The sequence below is a fragment of the Trichosurus vulpecula genome, chromosome 8 (assembly GCF_011100635.1).
Source record: "Trichosurus vulpecula isolate mTriVul1 chromosome 8, mTriVul1.pri, whole genome shotgun sequence".
NCBI lineage: Eukaryota > Metazoa > Chordata > Mammalia > Diprotodontia > Phalangeridae > Trichosurus > Trichosurus vulpecula.
Genome location: NC_050580.1, coordinates 164,893,463 through 164,913,988, shown reverse-complemented (window position 1 = coordinate 164,913,988; position 20,526 = coordinate 164,893,463). Strand labels below are relative to the sequence as shown.

At 37.0% G+C, this 20,526-nt stretch overlaps 1 protein-coding gene across 1 annotated transcript in view; it reads left to right on the top strand.

Annotated features, from left to right (window-relative positions):
• The window catches only part of UNC13C (unc-13 homolog C), a 580,271-nt gene that overhangs the window by 233,679 nt on the left and 326,066 nt on the right, over nt 1-20,526 (top strand). The window contains exons 13-15 of the mRNA XM_036734862.1: nt 4,460-4,528; nt 6,846-6,935; nt 9,451-9,579. Coding sequence (XP_036590757.1) covers nt 4,460-4,528; nt 6,846-6,935; nt 9,451-9,579 — 288 coding nt within the window. The remainder of the gene's footprint in view (nt 1-4,459; nt 4,529-6,845; nt 6,936-9,450; nt 9,580-20,526) is intronic.

Genomic DNA, 20,526 nt, shown 5'->3' with positions numbered 1-20,526 from the left:
AAATGAAAAAAATGAAGAGGTGGGATTCAGGTCTGTTTGTTTTACTAATGAGCTATTTGACCTAGGTCTGTCAGTTAATTCCTCTGTGCCTCAGTTGCCCTGTCTGCTGAATGGGAGGGGATACATTTCCTATCTAGCCTATGGTTTTACGATCCAGATCAAATAAAATATTAGGAATGAAAACTTTTTAAATGTAAAATTGTTAAAACATAAGCAAAGCATCCTTGTTCTTCTTTGAGCTCAGGTTAGCACTGTTCTGGACTTTGGATCATACCATACAAACAGCCATGGGCCAGTAGTTTAGTTATATGTATTGATTCTTACATGGCCAGGGACCAGAGAATTGACTGTAGCCGTATCAACAGAGTATAGTTATTTATGGTCATCCACTGGAACCCAGCTGAGCTTTGTTATACAAACCTCACATTTGGAATGGTATCATCAAGGGATTTTACCTGTCATGCAAAGCAGCCTGTGTTTTATGCTCATTCTGCTTCTAATATCATGCCTAGCTATGCTATAAGGAATAGTTTAACCTTGTGGAACACTGGGCCTTTCTCCCTTCAGGGAGAAAGGTCATTAATGTTATCATCAACCATGAAACCTACTTTATAAGGCAGTCATATGAAGAGTCCCTTCATTCATGTTAACCTGAAAGAGAATGTGCCATGCATTTAAATAGATCCCAGTGCTTCAGCTGCAATGTGATTACAAAAAATTCTCTTTCAGAGGAAATAGCAAACAGCTCAGGAAACAGAAAAGCAACCTCACTGCTTTAAACGCCATTCATTTAAAAAGCTCCAATCCTATCTCATTATTCCTATTAGTTGATGATTCTGCTCTCCCTTTATTGAAGAAAATGCATTTTATTTTTGAAATGATATTTAATCTTATTGATACCTTTTGTTTTTTTACATCATATTCATTTCTAAACATTAAAACTCTTTAAACTTTAAACACTCCTACTCAGAGAGCTCTCTCTTCTGACAAAGTTTTGCAAAGAGGAAGCAGTTTACCAAAACTAACATGCATATTGGGCACATCTGACTATATATCTGACTATAATTGATGTCCATGGGCCTTCACCACTACAATGAAAAGAGGGAGGAACATAGAAAATATATTTTAAAATGAGATGAAACTATTTCTGCAAGTAATCTAAGGCAAGAGAGAATTTCTTAGGAGTTTGAAGCACCTAGACAGTGCAGTAGATAGAGCACTGGACTTGGATTCCTGAAGGCATGAATTCAAATTCAGCCTCAGATATTTACTTGCTAAGTGACTGTGACTCTAGGAAAGTCACTTAACCTCTGTTTGCCTCAGTTTCTTCATCTATAAAATGGGGGTAATGATAGCACTATGTTCTTTGTCCTGGGGAAATCATAAGTAAGTAAGCCTGTCTTAGGCCTTTGTGTTATAAGACTTTTGAAGTTGTCTGGGTAATTTGGGAGCAGGCCACCTCATTACAATAGTCCCTAGTCATCGGCTTGACCAGACAAGATGAGTATCCCCACACATGGACTCATACTGGTACAAATCTGAAAGGGGCTTTTGATGCCTTTTGCTGGGAAATAGCTAGACTCCATGTGATTTCCTGAGCCCTGGAGACTCCTTCCACATGAATCTTAAGGAGATGGCTGAGGCAGAGTGGTTATGTGACTGGTTTACAGTTCCATAGCTACTAAAAATGGGAGACAAATTTGACACTGGTCTTCCTGACTCAAAGCCCAGCACTCCATTACTTACAGTGTGATGTTGCCTTTTGCTAACTGTAAAATAACTATGAAGTAATTTCAAGAAGGTAGAAGCATGCAGGACTGTGGGAAATCAGGAAAGGCCTTGGGAGTAACTGGTACCTTATCTGTTCTCTGATAAACATGAGGAATTTCTAAAAGACAAGAGTTAAGGAGGGAATGCTTTTTTGGAAGTGGAAAGTCCAACAGTCTGTGCAAAGGAATGAAAGCAGAAGATAGAACCTCACATAGGGAAACAATTAGCCAGTCAGTATGACTGGAATGAGGGTGATAAGAAATAAAATCATAAAGGTAGATAGGAGCAGGATTTTGAAGGACATTAAATGTCAGATTGAAAATTTCATGTTTTATCTTGGAAGCAGTAGGGAACCCTGATGATTTTTTTACTTTGGGAGTGACATAGTTTTGTATTTTAGGAATATCAACTTGGCATCCATGTATAGGATGGATTTGAGAGTCAAGAAACCAACAGAGAGACCAATTAGGATACTATGGCAATACTGCAGGTGAAAGACATTGAGGGCCTCAGCTAGGGTACAGGCTGAGTGAGTAGAGAAAAGGAAGAAGGGGACAAGTTGGAGAGATGTTGTGAGGCTAAAATTGCTAAGACTTAGCAAATTATTGTATATTTGGTGTGATAGGAAGACTCATCTATAAAATGAAAAAATAAATGTGTTCTGTGTCTCCCCAAGACAATGACAGAAATAAAATGAGATACCTTCATTCGAAAAATACAATGCTCGTTAGCAGGTCAACAGTTGATTTCAGATCTTGGAGTTTCTCTGAATTGCTAGCAGGGAAAGTTGTCTGAGTTAATTAGAGAAAAGGGGAAATGTACAGGGCCAAGAGAGGTTAAGTGACTTGCTTCACATCCCAGCTAGATAAATTGGCAAGTTCCAAAAGCAACCTAGTGCCTTTTTAAAAGTGGGAGGAGAGGTGAGGGCAGAGGAGACTTCTGGCAGGTTTTTCATTTGTTTATTTTGACACAATCTTGGCATTCTGTCAATAATTTGCAACCACTGGTGACAGTAAAGCAGTGGTGAATTCTCAAAGTGTTGTCCTTCTGTCCAAGAAACATTAGATTCCATGATACTGGAACAATTTTCCACTTTTCCATTCTAGGAGAATAACCTCTTGCTCAATACTGGATAGACTAGATAATTTGAGTAACCCTCTTCGAATTCTACTAGACTAACTTCACTGGACACAAATTCAGTCAACCATGATGAACAGCCTACTGTAAAGCATAATGTTGTTCATTATACTCCATCCAGGAAACACCTTATTTACTCAGTGAATCTTCAGTGAGTTGGTGTTATCAGTGGTCACTGTTTCTAAGTGTATTTTGATTTATGGAATATAAACTCTTTCAGAGCAGGGTCTGCATCAAGTTTACTGACACAGGCTGCCCAATATGGTGTGCCCACGTAAAAGAAGGTACTGTGCTCTATGTGCAAAGCAGAATTGCAGTAACTCAAAAGAAATGTGAGATGGGCAAATTTAGGGACATCTCCACTCCAAATGTTCATATGGTCTATTCATGCCTAACCCGTTGTAGAGACTTCCAAGTTCTTCTTGGTCTGATTAGCCACATTGGACACACTGTATCTTGACCCCAATGTAGTGATGTCATTTTGGTCCTCTTCCAGAATGAAGGACAACAACCAACCAACATGTCTAATGCTAGCACAGTGCCTCATGTATACATTGTGCCATCTTTCTTGATAGAATTCAAGTTTCTTTATTGCAAGAACTTCTGTCTTTTCATCCCCAATTCCTGGCACAAGTCATAACGGGCTTAATAAACATTTGTTGAATGACTAATCATTGGAAGTAAGCTTGTTAAACCAAATAATACTTTTATCGGACTCAGCTGATCAATAGGGCTTGAATCAGTCTCTAATAATGAACAAGGTGCTCAGGGAGATAGTGTATGAACTGAAGAGATTTAATTTATGAAATAACTCTTGGTAGTCTTAAAGTGTCTAGTTTATGCTTAGGGAATAGCTTTCTCTTCAATGAGAAAGCTCATATTGGTAATTAAGTGTGGTTAGCTGAAGGGGGAGGGAATTAGAAAGCTCTGTCTTTTTTTCCTTATGGGCATGCTGAGGTCAGAGTTTAAGTAACATTCAAATATGCTTCTGTATATTTGAAAGAAAGAAAAAAAATGTGAGTTCATAAGAGTATTAGGACAAACCTCTGTACTTTAATTGGAAATGAAACTATCATTTGTTCAGGTGGTTCAAAACCTTTGTTTTTTCAATATTTTCATGTTTTCTCCTTCCCATGGAGATTATGCTTGTTTACCTCACAATGAGCTGGTTAGTGAGATAAAGAACAGAAGAGGAGGAGAAAAGAGACTATTGGTGCTCACTAATGCATTCTAATCTGAAGGCTACTGGCTGGGCGCCAGGAGCATTTGTACTGCATTAGGAGAATGGTGAAGTATGGCAGCAGGCATAAATAAAGCTCAACAAAACACATTTTGCAATTTCTGATACACTTCCTATTATCTCCTAGCAATGCTTGTATGACTATAAATTGAAAACAACGTGCCTTGCAAACAGATCCCAAGAGGGAGGCAGTCAATCCATGCTTTATGTTAGGCATTTTAGATGGCACGTCTGTCCTTGGTGTGATTAAAAAAATATTATTCATTCAGATTCCAATGAGCATCTGTTCTTTTCCTTTTTCGCTTTACACAGAGAGAAAAGTTCATCAAACTACTGGATCAGTTGCACAACTCTTTGAGGATTGATTTATCAAAGTACAGGGTACGTACACAATTATGTTCCTAAGAGGAGAATCTAGAATTGGGTCCAAATGGCTATTTGTCATTTTACAGGGTAATCATTTATAGAGTAGAATCTTAAAGCTTCCATAGCAATTTAAGGAGATTGGTATTTTCTAAAGTTAGAAGGTCTCTTTCTTTTTCTTAACCAAGGTTTTTGTTTGTTTGTTTTATATACATCCCTCAGATCTCCATTTATTAAGGGATTCTGATTATTTGGATTCAACTAAGGTTTTTGGTAGATTTTAGCAACCATATATTTGAGAGTCCACATGGAGTGGTGAAAAGAGATCTGACCTTGGACCCAGGGAGACCTGTATTTCAGTCCTACTTTTGTTATATACGGTCATATGACCCTGAGGAAATCACTTGGCTATCCTTACTAGCCAAGGCAACTCTAAGCTATAAGGTGCAAATAAAGATGCTGGTCTGCATTGATAGAGGGAGTCTCCTCCTCTGAGTACTCCACAAGCCAATGAAATCACAGGTCTAGTGACTGTGCCCTTCTGGTAAACTGAGTTGTTCCACAGTTTGACTTCCAGTGCTGCCCACTTCCAAAACAACTCTACCAGGTACCCAGAGCCAACCAGACAGAGCCCATAGAGAGGCTGCCTCCATGGCTGTGCCATCTCTGTCTGAACAGCATCCCTGTGATGTTCTCTCCTTAGCTAGAGATGATTGCTGCTGTGTGCTACTTCATGCCTACTACTGTACTTAGATAGACCTATTGAACATGTCCTCAGTGCTGGACTCTATATTTACAAGGTAACGATTAGCTGATCTTCTAAATTAGTCAGTGATGATAAGAGAAGACTGGAAGAGAACCAGGAACCTTCTTCAAAAATCTAGTGATAGAAGTAATTTTAATAATAATCATAACAATAACAAGAAGCATATGTAGAGGCTGCTAGTGGCCCAGTGGATAGAGTGCTGGGCTTGGAGTCAATAAGTCCTGCATTCATTTCCAGCCTCAGATGCTTACTAGTTGTGTGACTCTGGGCAAGTTACTTAACACCTATTTGTCTCAGTTTCTTCAGCTGTAAAATGGGGCACTGCCTTTATGGGTTGTTGTGAGGATCAAATGAGATATTTGTAAAAAGCATTTAGCACACTGATTGGCACCTAGTAGGGGGTATATAAAATATTTATTACCTGTTCGTTTCCCCTTTTCTTCCATTTAGTGCTTTAAGCACTTTACAGATATCTCTTCTTGTCCTCATAGCAACCATGGGAGATAAGTCCTATTTTTATCTCCATTTTTGCTAATAAAGAAGCTAGAGCAAACAGAGTTCAAGTGACTTGCCCAGGATCACAAAGCTGATAAGTGTTTGAGGCTGAATTTGAGTTTCAGGTCTTTCTGACTCCAGGCCCAGTGCTCTCGCCACCGTGAAACCTACAGTGCTGTTCTAGACATGATGCCTCAAAAAAATTTATTCTAATTGAACCTGGTGGGAAAGCTGCCCCTCCTTTCCCTTCCCCCTTACTCTCAGAGGTAGACCCCCTAAATGCAAAATGTTTTGCACATTGGGAAAAGTCTTTGTATTTCATTCCAAAAGATTTACTCAGCATATTTGGCATTTCTCAGACTACATTTGAAAAAAAAATTATAAGGATTGAGAAAATTACAAGTGAAGTTTACAAATAAGCTCCTCAGAATTATCATACATATAACCTTTTGTTTCTGATTTATGTTGTTTCATGCTTTGATTGTTTCTTTGTGATATTTGATAGGATATATAGTGAGATATAAAGCCTCTGAGTGTAGGGTAGGTGGGGGGGATAGAATTTTTTTCCATCATTATTGGCCACAGAGATTCATGATTACTGAGAATTTGGGAGGATTAGAATTTACGTTCGTAAAAGGAGTACCCACACTTTTTAAATCATACAAGCAAAGATTTAGACCTAGAAGAGATTTTAAAGGTCATACAATCCAACTCTTTTATTTTACAGAGAAGAAAAATGTGGCCCAGGGAAATTGTGACTTATCTAAGGTCACACAGATAGTAAGTGGCAAAATCAAGACTTGAACTCAAGTCTTTTGATATCAAAGCCATCTCTCTTTATCAAGACGACCACACTACTGAATGGATCCTTTGAAGTTTTATTTTTTTCTAAATTGATGGAGCACATAAAGATTGAAATGTTTAATGAGTAAACTTTTTAATCTTAATAGCTCAATGTCTTTTTAAAAAAAGATAGCAAGTTTATACTTTCCTTTAAAAAAGAGTTTCTCTTTCCTTAGGGTTTGATGGTGATAACTTTACCCTCTACATTTCCCCTTTTCTCTAATTAACTAGGACAACTTTCCTGCTAGCAATTCAGAGAGACTTCAAGATCTGAAATCAACTGTTGACCTGCTAACAAGCATCACCTTTTTTCGAATGAAGGTATCTCGTTTTATTTCTGTCATTGTCTTGGTGAGACACGGAACACATTTATTTTTTCAGGAAAAGTAATGTTTTACTGTGTCTTCCTGATCCCACACAATTCAGCCTCAGTGATTAAGGTGCCAGCCTCTGCCTTAACTTGATGAATCTTCCAATAAAGTTTGATTTGAGGAAGCAAAATGTCCTTGCCACTTAGGGCCTTCTGATATATTCAGTCTGACTTAGTTTTAAATTAAGTCCATCTTGAGCAAGGCTCGTTAAAAAAAAATCTAAGCATATATGAATCTTCTGAGAAAGAATTTAAAGTTGAATTGCAGTTCTTTCCTTGCATTGGTTGAAATCAAAGGGCATCTCTGACTTGTCCACAGAAAGAGAGAGAGAGAGAGAGAGCAGCTCCTCCAATTTCAACCCATGTTCTTCAATATTTAGACCATGTTTCCTGGTTTACCACTTGTCACTCCAACTACTGCAAACTCTGGCCTTGATTGTAGACAAATGAAACAGTACAATCTTCTTAACCAGAAGGCTTGTTTCTCATCAGCCAGTGCTTTTGTTCCTGATGTATTCTGACTTTTATGTTTTTGTCTCCTTATCTTAGCCCACCTTACTAGTAATTACTTGGCACGGTGATGATTTTGGTGATGGCACAGCTCATGCAATGCCTCAAAAAGAATCTTTTTAAATGGCTTTCAAGGAAACAGATTTTAAAATGTTGCCTCTTGATCAATATCATACTAGTTCTACTGCTTACTCTGAAAGATACTGTAGAGTCTTTTTTTCCCCTTCTGGTTATTTAAGGTCTCATATTCACTAGAAAAATTATAAATTATCATGGAGGGGAAAAATTACAAGGCTTTTTAAAAATTGGATTAAAAGTTCTCCTTCTAGGCTAAAAGTCAGAACTACAATGTGTAATTAAATTAAACAGTTTCAGAGTCTAGTAGACAGAAAGCATTTAGGAAACAAATATCCCTATTATTCACTTTAATAGGGATGATTTGAGGAAGACATTAGATATATTTATTATAATGTTGCTATTGTGGTTAAAAACAAATAACGATTACCCTATAATAAGGTTCCAAAGAAAACTCCATGTTTAAAAAAATTTCTGAGATTTTTTTTTAATTCGAGCTTCTAAAACTAAAGTGTGATTGGTAAATGATAGTTAAGCAACATGATTATATGTAAATAGTTAAAATAAATATATGTATACACATATACACTAAAATAAATACATGTAGATACACATACACATACTCCTCTCCATTGCCCTTTGGGTAATCTTAAATTTCATTTCCTTAGAGGATGCCAAAGACATAGTTTCTGGGTAGTTTAATCATTTTATTAATAAGGCCAGAATGTTATTAATAAAAGGAGAGCCGGGCTGCCTCTGTTAGGCCAAAGACAATCATGGTAACAGACTCAGAACTTATATTTTTTGGGGGGAGAGAAGTAGCAATCAACTTTTGTTAACACAATAGGATATAAGCCATATTAAAATGAGGGGCTGAGAGTGACATCATGTCACCTTGGACAGAGAAACTGTCACTATACTGGGACCACCACCAGCCTTGGCCTATCTAGAAAAAGGATCTGTCTCCACCTAAGCTTGATTGAATGGAATTCACCTGAGACTAGAGATTTCTTGTAGGTTTGGGCTGTGTCAGAGGAGAAGTTAATTCAATCTCATCAGTAATGTCCTTTAAGAAATTGAAATTTTTACTTTTTAAAATTAAAACTTTAGAAGAAGAGGAGAACTCTTTAATAATCATTTTTTCTCACAGACAGACAACACCATCCAAAGGGTAATGGATTTGCATATGGCAGCCAGGATGAAGTGCTGGGGAAATAGTCATTGAAAAGAGTATTATCAGAGAGATATGAAACCAGAACAAAAGATAAGGTGTTCACATATTGAAAGCAAGAAATGACCTATGGAGAGCCAGAGCTTGGAAGCAGGGAAATGTTGAGAGATATAGAGGAAGGTTACTGGTATTTTGGGTGAATCTGTTATACAGGATTTTCAGGAAGAGAAGGACAAGAGGATACACAGGCATAGATGGTTGATGATCTGCACCCCTGAAAAGGGTATCCACATCAGTGAGATCATAGGTCCATCCAAGTATCTAAAATTTTAAATTTATTTAAAATAAATTTAAATTTTATTTATTGTAAACATATAATATACATCATAAATAAATATTGTATATTGCATATTTGCTACAATATTTTACATGTATGTACCAATGAAAAGGCATCATGATGAGATAGCTAATGAGCTGGCCTCAGAATCATAAAGACATGGGTTTAAGTCCCAGCTCTGGAAGATAGTAGCTATGTTAATATGGGCAAGTCACTTAATGTCTGTGTCCTAGACATCTAAGATTATATCAATGAAAATATAGGTCTACTCTTCTGTTGAGAATTAATAGTATATTTCAAATGATGGCTTGTTACGATTTATAATTCCTCATATTGCTGTATTTTCCATTGATGAAAATCTTCTCTTTCTCAGGTTTTAGAACTCCAAAGTCCACCAAGAGCCAGCACTGTTGTAAAGGACTGTGTTAGGGCTTGTTTAGACTCCACATACAAGTATATTTTTGACAACTGCCATGAACTCTACACCCAGCTAATAGATCCGGTAAGAGCATACCTATGTTATTTGTGATTTGTCTGCTTCCTTGGATTTAAAATGGAAGTAAAACAGAATGTGTGTTTTGTTAATTTTACATCAATCTCAGATCTTAGAGTTACATCATTTTATTTCCATAAAGGAGAGAATATTAGGGGAAAATGAAACCTTTTTCCCTCTTAGGAAAAGTTAATTAAACTACTTCTTAGATTAAAGCAAGAGAAGTTAAATTAAGCAGTAGTGTTAATCAGATGTTGTTTTGTCATATGCCATACAGTTGATGGTGAATGTTAGATTAGATAAAAACATATATTAAAGGTTTACTATGTAAGGTCTGAGAATAAAAATGCAAGCAATAAGAACATAGTCTTTATTCTCAAGCGTCAGGAGGTAAGGAGACAGGGAAAGTAAGAAGTAATCTAAAGCGTTGGGGGCTGAGCCAAGTGGGAAGTGAGCATAACTAGCATGAGTAAGTCCCCAAATGGAGGTTCTGAAGAGGAACTAACAAATCAGAAGAGGAGGCAAAAGAGCGAAAGCATTGCCAGAGTGAAAAGTCGTCGGGGTAGAGGTAAAAAGTTTTAATTCTTGTGAAGATTCAGTTTTAAGTATTAAGCTCCTAAAATTTAGAACCAAAATGTATTTTAATTAATATACATTCTGTGTAACTACTACAATGTAACTTCAGTTAGATAATTCACATTCATTTGGTCATCCCCTACAAGTCTATAAGGTACCCAGGATAACTATATTCCATTATTCTCTTCTTGCAGAGGCTCAGGCACAAACGTCCAATTGTAGAAAATCAGGTAGAAATTAGATTTACATCAATAAATTGTTTGCTAATTGGTTTGTCGAATAACAAATAGTTCTAGTTATAATCAAGGGGTATTTTTTTCTGTTTGTTTTAATTTGAATTGATTGGGACTCTTCTAAATTTAGTAGAGTTGCTTAAAGCCACGATAAAATACCTACTTTTTTGGCATTTTGGAAAAGTCATGTCTATATCTGAATCAGGGTAGATATGCCTGCGTTTCCATACTACAATGTATTATTTCCAAATATTTTGCTCCAGTAAGATAATGGTGGTGTTAAAAATAATATTCCTTGGCAAGGGATAATCTAAGAGTATGTTCTTTCCTCTGTGATTTGATCTTAAGAATCTGAAATCCTGGAGAGTAGAGATTTTTTTTTTTGCTTTGTATTTGTATTCCCAGCACCTCCCTGTGTATTGTATGTCTTGTAGACAATTGATGGGGACTCCTGATAATTTGAGTCTCATCCTTCTCCAGCCCACCTGTTGAAATTACAGAAGGGGTGGGTGATTGAGATAGCAAGGTATTAGGGTTTTCCTCTTTGTTTCAGACAGTGGCTGAATTCACAGCTTGTCAAAGGTGTGAAACTTTCACTTGCCCATAGCCTGAGTGGCTTCAGATTGTAGAGTGTAAAGACAAAGGAAGAAGTAGTTCTCTTTGAATTTGCTATGGGCTCTAACAGCTTGTCTTCCTGCCTTTCTGAATTAACTAGAAGACAATGGGGTCTTCTGAGATTTGGGGAATAATTTTCTTGATGCTTAGAGAGTGTGTACAGAACAGATTCTGCACATAGCTACACAAACCTAAATGCTAATTGGCTCTGAGCCATTGACTGTCATAGATATGGCTTTTAAAAAAAAACTTGCTTTTTTCTTTATTTTTTTTAGTAGGAAACTTGTATCAAGACAATAGATAAGTGGAAACAAAGCAAAAATAAAAACAACTACCTGAATCTTGTCCAGTATGTCTTCTTGGTGCTTTCCCTGATTGCTGGGAAAGGTGGCTAAATAAGAAAGATTTGTTTTGTTGTTGTTGTTGTTTGCAGTTTTTTAATTTATTGGCAGAGTACTTAAAGATTGTGCCTATTTAGGATTGTATCAATACCTTTGGTGGAAAATAAGTCAAATCAAATTAGTTTGTTTGAAACTTTGGAGAAAAGAAAATTATGTGATTGAGTCTTCAAAAGAAATTTTTTTGGTTGTCCTTTGGTGTCATAAGCTATGACCTTCAGAAGGGAACATTAATACAGATTTTTTAAAAATCCTGTTTACCCCCTTTAAGGTGCTTGTTTGTTAACTCTAAATATACTGGCAAGTTTTAAGCTCTATGCTCACTCTTGGACCAAGGAGTTCTATGGTCTGCGGATGGAGATACCTTATCTTCCTGCATACTTTTTTACACACAGTTATATCCTTTTAAAGTTGAAACTCACAATTGAGCCTGATTTTACATCTAGTTGGAATTTTTTAACATATAAAGAAAAACCCACCCACAAATTAAATTGAAATAATTTTGGATTTTTATGTAATTGGTTGTTTTGAGAATTTGCTCCTTAAATACACAGAATGCTTTTAGGAGGTGGCATGACTGACAGGTGAATACAGTAGGAAATTAGTTCCCTAGCAACAGGGGTAAAACTATGAATTCAGAGGAAGCACATTTTCCCTTGTATTTTCTAAGTTTGCAATTTTTATACAGTATAATGGCTGAAAGTTAGGTAAGACAAATGTTCTTTGTTATGGTTTACAAAAGATTGAGGGAAGAAGATATTCTAGTTAGGAAATATTACCTGCAAGGGAATAAGTGTGCATGTACTGTACACGTGGGGCAGCTAGGTGGCACAGTGTATGCATTGCCGGGCCTTGAGTCAGGAAGATTCATCTTCCTGGGTTCAAATCTGGCCTTAGAGATTTACTAGCTGTGTGACCCTGACCCTGTTTGCCTCAGTTTCCTTATCTGCAAAATGAGCTGGAGAAGGAAATGGCAAACCACTCCAATATCTTTGCCAAGAAAACCCCAAATGGGGTCATGAAGAGTCAGACACAACTGGAAAAAAGGCTGAACAACAACAAACTGTATGTGTGTACCCAAACACATATACAGTACATGTACTTATGCCCCAAGGATCCTGGAGAATAAAAGGATAGAGAGAAAGGGACATTCTAAAGAGGTTCCTCTGTATGTTGACTCAACATGAATATATTCATGCCACAAAGAAATGAACAGTGTGGTTACCTGGAAATAAGGCTCATTTAGAGGCAGTGGAGCTGGGTTCATTGAATTATAGAATTTCAGATTTAGTAAATATCTCAGAAATAATTTGTTCCAACTCTTGGCCTGAAAAAACATATCCCCTTCATGATGGTGGTTGTGGTTTGTGCTTCATTCTTGAAGAGGACTATGACATCAGCGAGATGATCACATGACTTATATTAAATTGAATTTGAGTGAGGGAGGGCTATGCAAAATTACCAGCCTCACTTTCTCCTCCAGAGCCATCTGGGTCCAGTGGCCAGGTATAAATCAGGACAACTGGAGATAGCCCTGGATGCAGTAGGAGACTTTTGCCTTTTTAAGGTCTCAGTTTGACTGAGGCAACACCCATTCAGTGATTAAGGCTAGGTAAGAAATGAGGCAGAGAATGGCTTCTTTTACCTAGTTAAAAAAAAATCAGTCTTGGAGGGGAAGACCCTCACGGTTTCTGGCCAAAACAGAAACAATTGCTATTTATATTCACTCTAAACCTTTCCCAATCCTCTTAATTATGTTGTCTTCCCTGTGTTATGTCCACTTTATCCTGTCTTTGTCTTATTTGAACATAGTGATCTATATGTTGTCTCCCCATTAGACTTGTGAGTTCCTTGAGAGTAGAGTATATTTTTTTTGCCTCAGCACTTAACAAAGTTTCAGTTGTATCCAACTCTCCGTGACCCCATTTGGGGTTTTCTTGGAGTGGTTTGCATTATCCTTTTCTAGTTCATTTTACAGACAAGGAAACTGAGGCAAGCAGGGTTAAGTGACTTGCCCTGGGTCACACAGCTAGTTAGCATTTGAGGCCAAATTTTAACTTAGGTCTCTCTGACTTCAGGCCCAGCACTCTATCAACTGTGCCTCCTAGCTGCCTGTCAATCTTAAACTCGGCTTCAAAAGATCAACTTTATAAGGATGAGACAGGAGGGACATAGCCAGACAGTAGTTTATCTCTAAGATGATAGGAATCCTCCTGCTTGCAATCTCAAAATGAGAATGTAGTATGTCATGACAGACAAGAAAGGTGATTTGATGTTAGGTTCCATAAAAAAAATTGTGTTGTATTCAGAAATCAGGAAGTAATAGTACCATTCAGCCCTTATTAAACATCATCTGTAGCCCTATGTTCAGTCTGGGATGCCACATTTTAAGAACGACATTGATAAATGAGAGAGGGTCTTGATGAGGACAGCCAGGATTTCAAGGACCTTGTTTCAACAATCCGACTAGCAGCTGCTGTGGGGGGTATAAAATCAACAACAACCAGCTCACAGAATGCTGCAAAAGCCCAGGTCCTTTTGATCTTCTTTACTAAGGAAAGCAACATTAAGGGGTTAACAAGCTTACTTTAATTCAGCATACAAATACCATTCACTTAGTTCAGGGGAAAAAGCCAGCACTCTGAACTTCAGAGCAAATACAAATTACAAACATCGACAGACAGGCCAAATACAACTCATGGCTACCAACATCTTAGTTCAGCCCGGGAGCTCATGACAAGGGCTGGCCCAGAGTCATGGGAGCCACCACGGCTATGGGTCAGAGCTCCGAAAAAAGAGAAAGCCAACCCCTGATTTTATATCTTTTTCAGGGTCAAGGGTAAGTCACACATGCAACTCACCCACATGACCTAAAATCGTCACAAAGATGCGACTTAAATCCATGTGGTCTAAAAGCCTCTGGTGTCACAAACACGTCACTCAAACCCATGTAAACTAGGCTTTCCCTTGAGGCAAAGAGGTCACCAAGGACTCCTAATTTAATCAAGGAAATAAAGACCAAACTCTTCAAGGGCACTTGCTTGAACTAAGTGCTAAGAGCCCATTTTGATTGCCAACACACTTGTATACATGACATATAAGGAATTTTTGAAGGACCTGGTTGATGGAGGACCTTCTCCCCAAGGACCTTGGGGAGAAAGACAGGAGAACATCAAGTTGTCTTCAGATATTTGAAAGGCTTTCATGTGGAAGAAGGATTAGATTTGATTTGGTTGGCCCCAAGAGGTAGAATGAGGACCAAAGAGTAGAAGTCGAAAAGAGGCAAATTTAAACTTATCTAAGAAAATAAAATGCTAAAAATTAGGACTAGGGAATGGGAGGTCATGGGTTCCCCTTTACTTCAGGTCTTGAATATCATGGAGTCATTTAACTTCTAAATCAGGGCCACTAGGTGGCACAGTGTATCCAGTGCCAGGCCTGAAGTCAGAAAGACTCATCTTCTTGAGTTCAAGTATGGCTTCAGATACTTACTAGCTGTGTGACTCTGGTCAAGTCACTTAACATTGTTTGCCTCAGTTTCCTTCTCTGTAAAATGAGCTGGAGAAGGAACTACAAACCCCCTCCTAAATCTTTGCCAAGAAGACCCCAAATGGGGTTACGAAGAGTCAGACAAGACTGAAATGACTGAACAATAACAAAACAACAAAAAGACCTCTAAATCTGTTTCTCATTTATAAACTGAGGAGATTTGACTAGATGGTCTCCAAAATTTCCTTCTATCTCTAAACTGAATTAGTTCTGTAAGCCTATTCTTCAAAACATAAAGGTCATCTTATTACAGAATAGTTCTACATATATCTATAGACTTACTAAATATCCCGAAAACCACTAAGCAACCGCTGTAATCAATAAATATTATTCTGGAAAGATAGGCTGGAGTCACATTGGCAAAGGCTTTAAATAGCTTGTTAGAAATGCTTTCACGTGATTTTGTACATTTAGCTACATTCTGCTATTTTGATATTATAAAACCTGGTTCATGTGAGTTTTTGGTAGCATTCAAAGCTTTGATTCAGTCAGTATAATGTCATCAGAAAACAGGAGCCTCTGAATAGGGATCTATGTCTAGATCTAGATACACCTCTATACAAATGCATATTTAATATTAATATAATATTGAGTAGCCTGTTGTAGTACATAGAGAGTCATCTTCAGAGTCTAAAAGTTCTGGGTTCAAGTGCTGTCTCTGACACTTGCCACTGGCTGCAACACATTATTTGATCTCTCTCTGCTGCAAAGATCTTCCTCAGACTGTAAGCTGCAGAGCACTAACAGGGGATTGCTTTATATGAATGAGATCACAGTTTAGTTAAGAAAAATCCCCACCAATCTATAAATACACATATTTTCCGGTAAACTCTTACTCTTGTACGTGCTTCATCACAGCACAGCAATAACTCTACATTTGAGAAGGTGAGAAGGTCCTGCCAGTGGCCTATGAAGTCTAAAGCAGAGATTTAAGTATGAATCAAGTGGTATATTGCATCTCTGAGATGGACTATGTTTTCCTGAGATCTTATATGTATGTATGTATGTATGTACATACATACATACATATATATATAGATATATAGATATGGAGAGAGAGGATTTAATTACCAAAGGGTTTGCCATCAGGGGATTCAATTTTTATAGCTACTACTTATGAAAAATGTCTACTAATGTATAGAAAGAGTTACCATTTGCATTTGTGGATCTTTGTGAACTTCCCATCCAGTTGGAATAAGAAATCCTTAATGTGTATACATATATACACCTACATACATGTATGTACATCTCTACATACACAGCCAATATGCACATATAAGTATATAATATATGCATAGCCTGTCTATAAACACACAATACATATTTACACATGTATATGCATAAAAGTTCATACATATATAGAGTATATATTCAGAAAGTAAAGATATTTGTTGTTCAATTGTGTCTGACTCTTTGTGACCCTATTCGGGGTTTTCTTAGCAAAGATATTGGATTGTTTGCCATTTCTTTCTCCAGACTAAAGAATATAGGATAGAGTATAGAATATAGGAACTAAGAAAAGTATTTTGAAAATTTGGCACCCTTAGAAAAGTGATCGAAGAGTTCTGTTTCAAAAAAGTTTATACTCGTGTTTTAATGAAATCAAATCTTCAGGGATGAAGTACATTGTGATTAACATCAATTTAGAATCAACTATGATGTCCTGATTCAATCTGCTTTATGATTTTAGAATCTAAAATTTGTAAAATGGGTTTAGAACAGTGTTTATTCCTGAATTGTTGTGTCAACCTCTGGCACTAGTTAATGGAGGAAGAGGAGAAAAACTGAGGTTATTCAGCTCTTACCTGAGCAAATGAAAGGGTTACCCTTACTGTTGTCTTAGGCCAAGGGCCTTTATAGGGATCTGTAATTGTAAGAGTGAGAGTCCTAGGAATCAGAAGATCTGGCTAAGGGTAGTCCCAGGCCTACTATTTATTAGTTAAGTAACTCAGCAGACCAAATGAGATAACATGTGCAAAAGTGATTTTTGGCAAACATTGAACTCTGTCATTTTAAGCTTATTTTAGACAAAACAAATAGTGGTGAAATTATTCTGACTTTTGAAAATCCATTTAGGTTATTTCATTCTGGTCCATGTATGTCCCATTTCTCCCAGGGAAGAGACTTCTTTTCCTTTGTTCTAGCTTCATGCTCTTCCAAGTCCTCAGTGATTTCTTTTGTTCACAAAACATGACAGGCTAAAAAGAATGGATTCAGTTTATTTTTGCCTTTTGGCATTTTAACTATCTTTAATTAAGATGTTTGTAATACTTCATTTTCCCCCCAAGGCTTAGGCATCCCTGAACAAATCTTGCATTGATTACATTTCTATGATGGTTGAAGGGGCTTGGGGCATTGATGAATTCTTAAAGGAAGGAGGATGTTTCAAGTAAAGTTTTTTAGGTAATAAACCAAGCAAACGTGAACAGAGGAATAAAAGAAGGTTGTTTGCTGTAGCTCTCATTCTATACCTTAGTGAAATCTCAATTAAGCCACTCTCATAGTCTGTCAATCTAGACGATCCGCAATATTCACAAATTCAAAAGTAATCAACATGTATAGGAGGCAGCATGGTACCATGGAAAGAATATTGAGTCTGGATTCAGAGCACCTGGGTTCAAATCCTGGTTTTGATGCTTATTGCCTATGTGACTGTGGGCATTTCAACATTTTGGGCTTCAGTTTCCTCATATAAAAAATGAGAGGGTTGAACAAGGTATCCTTTGGGGTCCTTTCTGTCTCTGGGGGGCTATGGATACTTTGGGAAAGTGGCTAAAGTGAATGTGAACATTCTCTCAAGTTCTTGATTTAGACTGTATTGATTCAGAAAATAGTCATAGCTAAATTATAACAGTAATGACACCAATGATCTCAGGTTGAATTTGAATCTCAGGGCTAGTGTTTCTGTAGAAGCAATAAGAACTTATTGCTTTTTCACTAATATTAAATACTAGATTGTCATTGCCAGGAAATAGTAAATTAAGACTGAAAACCAAATAGTAGAATTACATATAAAAATGACTTTTGACAGGCGTTCCCAAAGCTCTAGCAATTGGACAATCCCCTAGATATTTTCTAACCATCTATTAGGTGAAAAGAATGATACATGATGCTGAGAGCTACAAAGATAAGTAGTCCTTGCCTTCAAAGATTTTATGATCTAATGGGATAATAATATCGATATTTACTTAAAAAAACTTTCCCCATATATCATGTTTAATTTTTCACATTAAGATTTTGATATAAAGTAAAAATGACATTTAAATTTTATTTCTGTGCAATATTAGCATGATAATAAAAGTCATTGCATTTACATGAAAACAATTTTATGACACATATCTCTGTGTGCTTCTTTGATGCTTTGCAGTTATTTTAATGACATCACGTATCCCAGCAATAAAGTAACAACCAAAAAAAAAAAACCTTTGCAGCACGATGGTCAGAGAAACAACCTGACCCTTGTACATTTATAATATTTTTTCACTGTTTGTTTTAAAGCATCCTGTTCATTAAATGCAGTACTCAGTGCTAAATCATACTAAATTAAAACATAAGCGAAAGAATTTTGTCATGAGCCAAAATCTCACAGCAAAAGGACAATTATCATTTATAAACAGTTTTCATAGGATTGAAAGCTTTCCATTAACATGACCTTTAATCCCTCAGTTCTCTTCCGGGCCATCATTCCTGTGCTAGTTCAAAATCGTGCTGAGTGAGTAGAGTAGAAATTCATGTTACATAGTCTCAACAAGACGTCCACGCTGGTAGCTGGGGCACTCAGTGGACAGTGTGGGGGACTTAGAATAAGGAAGACTGACTCTAAATCTTGCCTCAGACACTGACTAGCTATATTACCCTGGTCAAGGCTAACCAGTCTCTGCCACCTTCAGTTTCTTTATTTGTAAAATGAGGATAACAAAAGCACCTAGCTCCCAGTGCTGTTCTGAGGATAAAATGAGACAATATTTAAAGCACTTTGCAAACCTTAAAGCAATAAATGAACATTAGCAATTATGAGCGTGAAAATCTTTTTTTATACTTCTCTAATTGATTCACCATCCCACTCATCTTGGCTGTTGTCCCAAATCTACTTTAATGAATCAGAAGATCTGTGATTTCAGGAGTGAGGGTATGTCATCCACTCACAAAGATCATAATCCTTTCATCTCTTCAAAGGTCTTAATGAATTTGTTGGGTTAGTCCCTTGCTCTCTGGGCCTCAGTTTCCTCATCTGTAAGCTGAAGGTAGATTAGATGACCTCCTCTGTCCCTCCCAGCCATAAATCCATGGTGCTAGGACATATCCAATTAATTACTGGAGGCAAAAAAAAAAATAGTTCCTGACATTCAACCTTCTAATGATGTACCTTTTCAAATTGAATTATACTGATTCTCATAATTCATTGATTTTTTTTTTCAGTTATCAGGTGTTTGTCTTTCTCCCTCTGAATTCCTCCACCCCACTGGGAGGGGATAGGGAGGAAAAAAAACACCCAACAACCCTTGTAACAGATATGCTGAGTTGAGCAAAACAAATGCCCATGTTGTCTGTGTCTGTCTTCTACTTATATATCATCTCTCTGTCAGGAGGTGGTAGCATTCTTCATCAGTCCTTTGGAATCAAGTTGTTCAGAATTCTTAAGTCTTTCAAAGTTGTTTGCTTTTACAGACTTGTTGTTACACTATACATCATTCTTCTAGTTTTGTTCACTTCACTCTGTGTAAGTTCACACAAGTCTTCCAAGGTTTTTCTGAGTTTTCTTTGTTTCTTACAGCACAATAGTACATTGTTATTTTCATATACCATAACTGACTTAGCCATTTCCCCTTTGATTGGCACCCATCTTATTCCCTCCCCATTTTATTTTGCTGCTACAAAAAGTGCTCCTACAAATATTTTTGTATATATAACACTTTCCCCCTTCTTTGATCTCTTTGATCTAAGATATAGACTTGGCAGTGGTATTGATGAGCTAAAGAGTGTGCACAGTTTAGGAATTCTTTATTCACAATTCCAAATTGCTTTCCAGAATGACTGTGCCAATTCACAGTTCTACCAATGGTGCATCAATATGTCTATTTAACTGCTGTCCCACCAACATTTATCATTAGCCCCTTTTTGTCACCTTTGCCCAGATGATGAATGTGAGGGAACTTCAGAGTTGCATTAATTTATGTTTATTAATGATTGGGAACTTTTTTATATGGCTAGAGAGAGTTTGAACTTCTTCCCTTGAGAACTGTCTGTCCACATCCTTTGATCATTTTTCAATTAGGGAATGGCTCTTAATCTTATAAATTATTTCCTTATACATTTTAGGAATGAGACCTTTATTAGAGAACTTGAAGCAAAAGTTCCACCCCCCCCCCACTAGTTAACTGTTTCCCATTTAATATTATTTACATTGAATTTGTATGAGAACTTTTAATATTTTCTGTAAACAGCCATACTGACTCTCATACAATAGTCTTACCCAGGCAATCATCAAAGCCTTTTCAATTTATTTGGCTGTCAGTGTTTGCACTCTCTTGCCATAGTCTTGGATAACCCAAGGTTGCTGTCATAACATAATATGGCATCGGAGA